The sequence below is a fragment of the Sinocyclocheilus grahami genome, unplaced genomic scaffold (assembly GCF_001515645.1).
Source record: "Sinocyclocheilus grahami isolate Dianchi unplaced genomic scaffold, SAMN03320097.WGS_v1.1 scaffold7046.1, whole genome shotgun sequence".
NCBI lineage: Eukaryota > Metazoa > Chordata > Actinopteri > Cypriniformes > Cyprinidae > Sinocyclocheilus > Sinocyclocheilus grahami.
Genome location: NW_015511237.1, coordinates 7,777 through 8,561, shown reverse-complemented (window position 1 = coordinate 8,561; position 785 = coordinate 7,777). Strand labels below are relative to the sequence as shown.

Below are 785 nucleotides of genomic sequence, written 5' to 3'. Positions count from 1 at the left end.
AATTAGTACTAACAAATGGCTAATATTCTATTAATATGCATGCAATAAGCAACTAGTTAAGATACCCTAAAATAAAGTGTTACCAAAAATTCTCATAAACAAACTTCCAAAATGAATGGAAAATAAAACACTTAGAATTCTATCGTTCCACATCTGTTGGTGTTCAGTTTTTTAATTGTACTTGCATGGATGTTTAATTTGCATGTCTTTTTTTATTGGACAGCAACAAAATATTGATTACAACAATATTTTCCTTTTGATGAAAAGCGTTGCATTGCACGTTTATAAGCACACTTGACCAATTGCAAACTTGTGGCCAAACCCTAAAGTCAAGTCACATTTATTTCTATAGCACTTTAAACAATTCAGATCATTTCAAAGCAGCTGCACAGAAACAAACAGGAAAATAACAGTATTAATGTTGCAAAGTTTTCATTCAATTTCAGCTGAAAAGCAGCTCTACACAAAACAATAGTGTCGATGTTCAGATCAATTCAATGCTGATTCGGTTTAGTTCAACAACGCTGTTAGAGAAGTGACCGAAAGCATCACAGTTCTGCCTAAACTAGGTTGGATTTGTTCGGTTTTGTCCAAATCTAACCGATCCTGTAACCCGGAGTTTGTTTAGCTAATTTAGCGTGACAATACTTGACAAGGCTGTGCTAGAGGTTCTTCAGAATTACAGCTGATGCCATGTTCTGCAGGACATCAGGAGGGCCGTTCGGCGGGCGAACAACTGTAAGAACAACAAGAGGTACATACAAGTAGACAAGCCGCCCACATGC

The 785-nt window shown here is 36.6% G+C and overlaps 1 protein-coding gene across 1 annotated transcript in view; it reads left to right on the top strand.

Annotated features, from left to right (window-relative positions):
* The window catches only part of LOC107577739 (uncharacterized), a gene marked incomplete at its 5' end in the record, with an annotated part of 6,918 nt that overhangs the window by 1,812 nt on the left and 4,321 nt on the right, over positions 1 to 785 (top strand). The window contains one exon of the mRNA XM_016263779.1: positions 696 to 783. Coding sequence (XP_016119265.1) covers positions 696 to 783 — 88 coding nt within the window. The remainder of the gene's footprint in view (positions 1 to 695; positions 784 to 785) is intronic.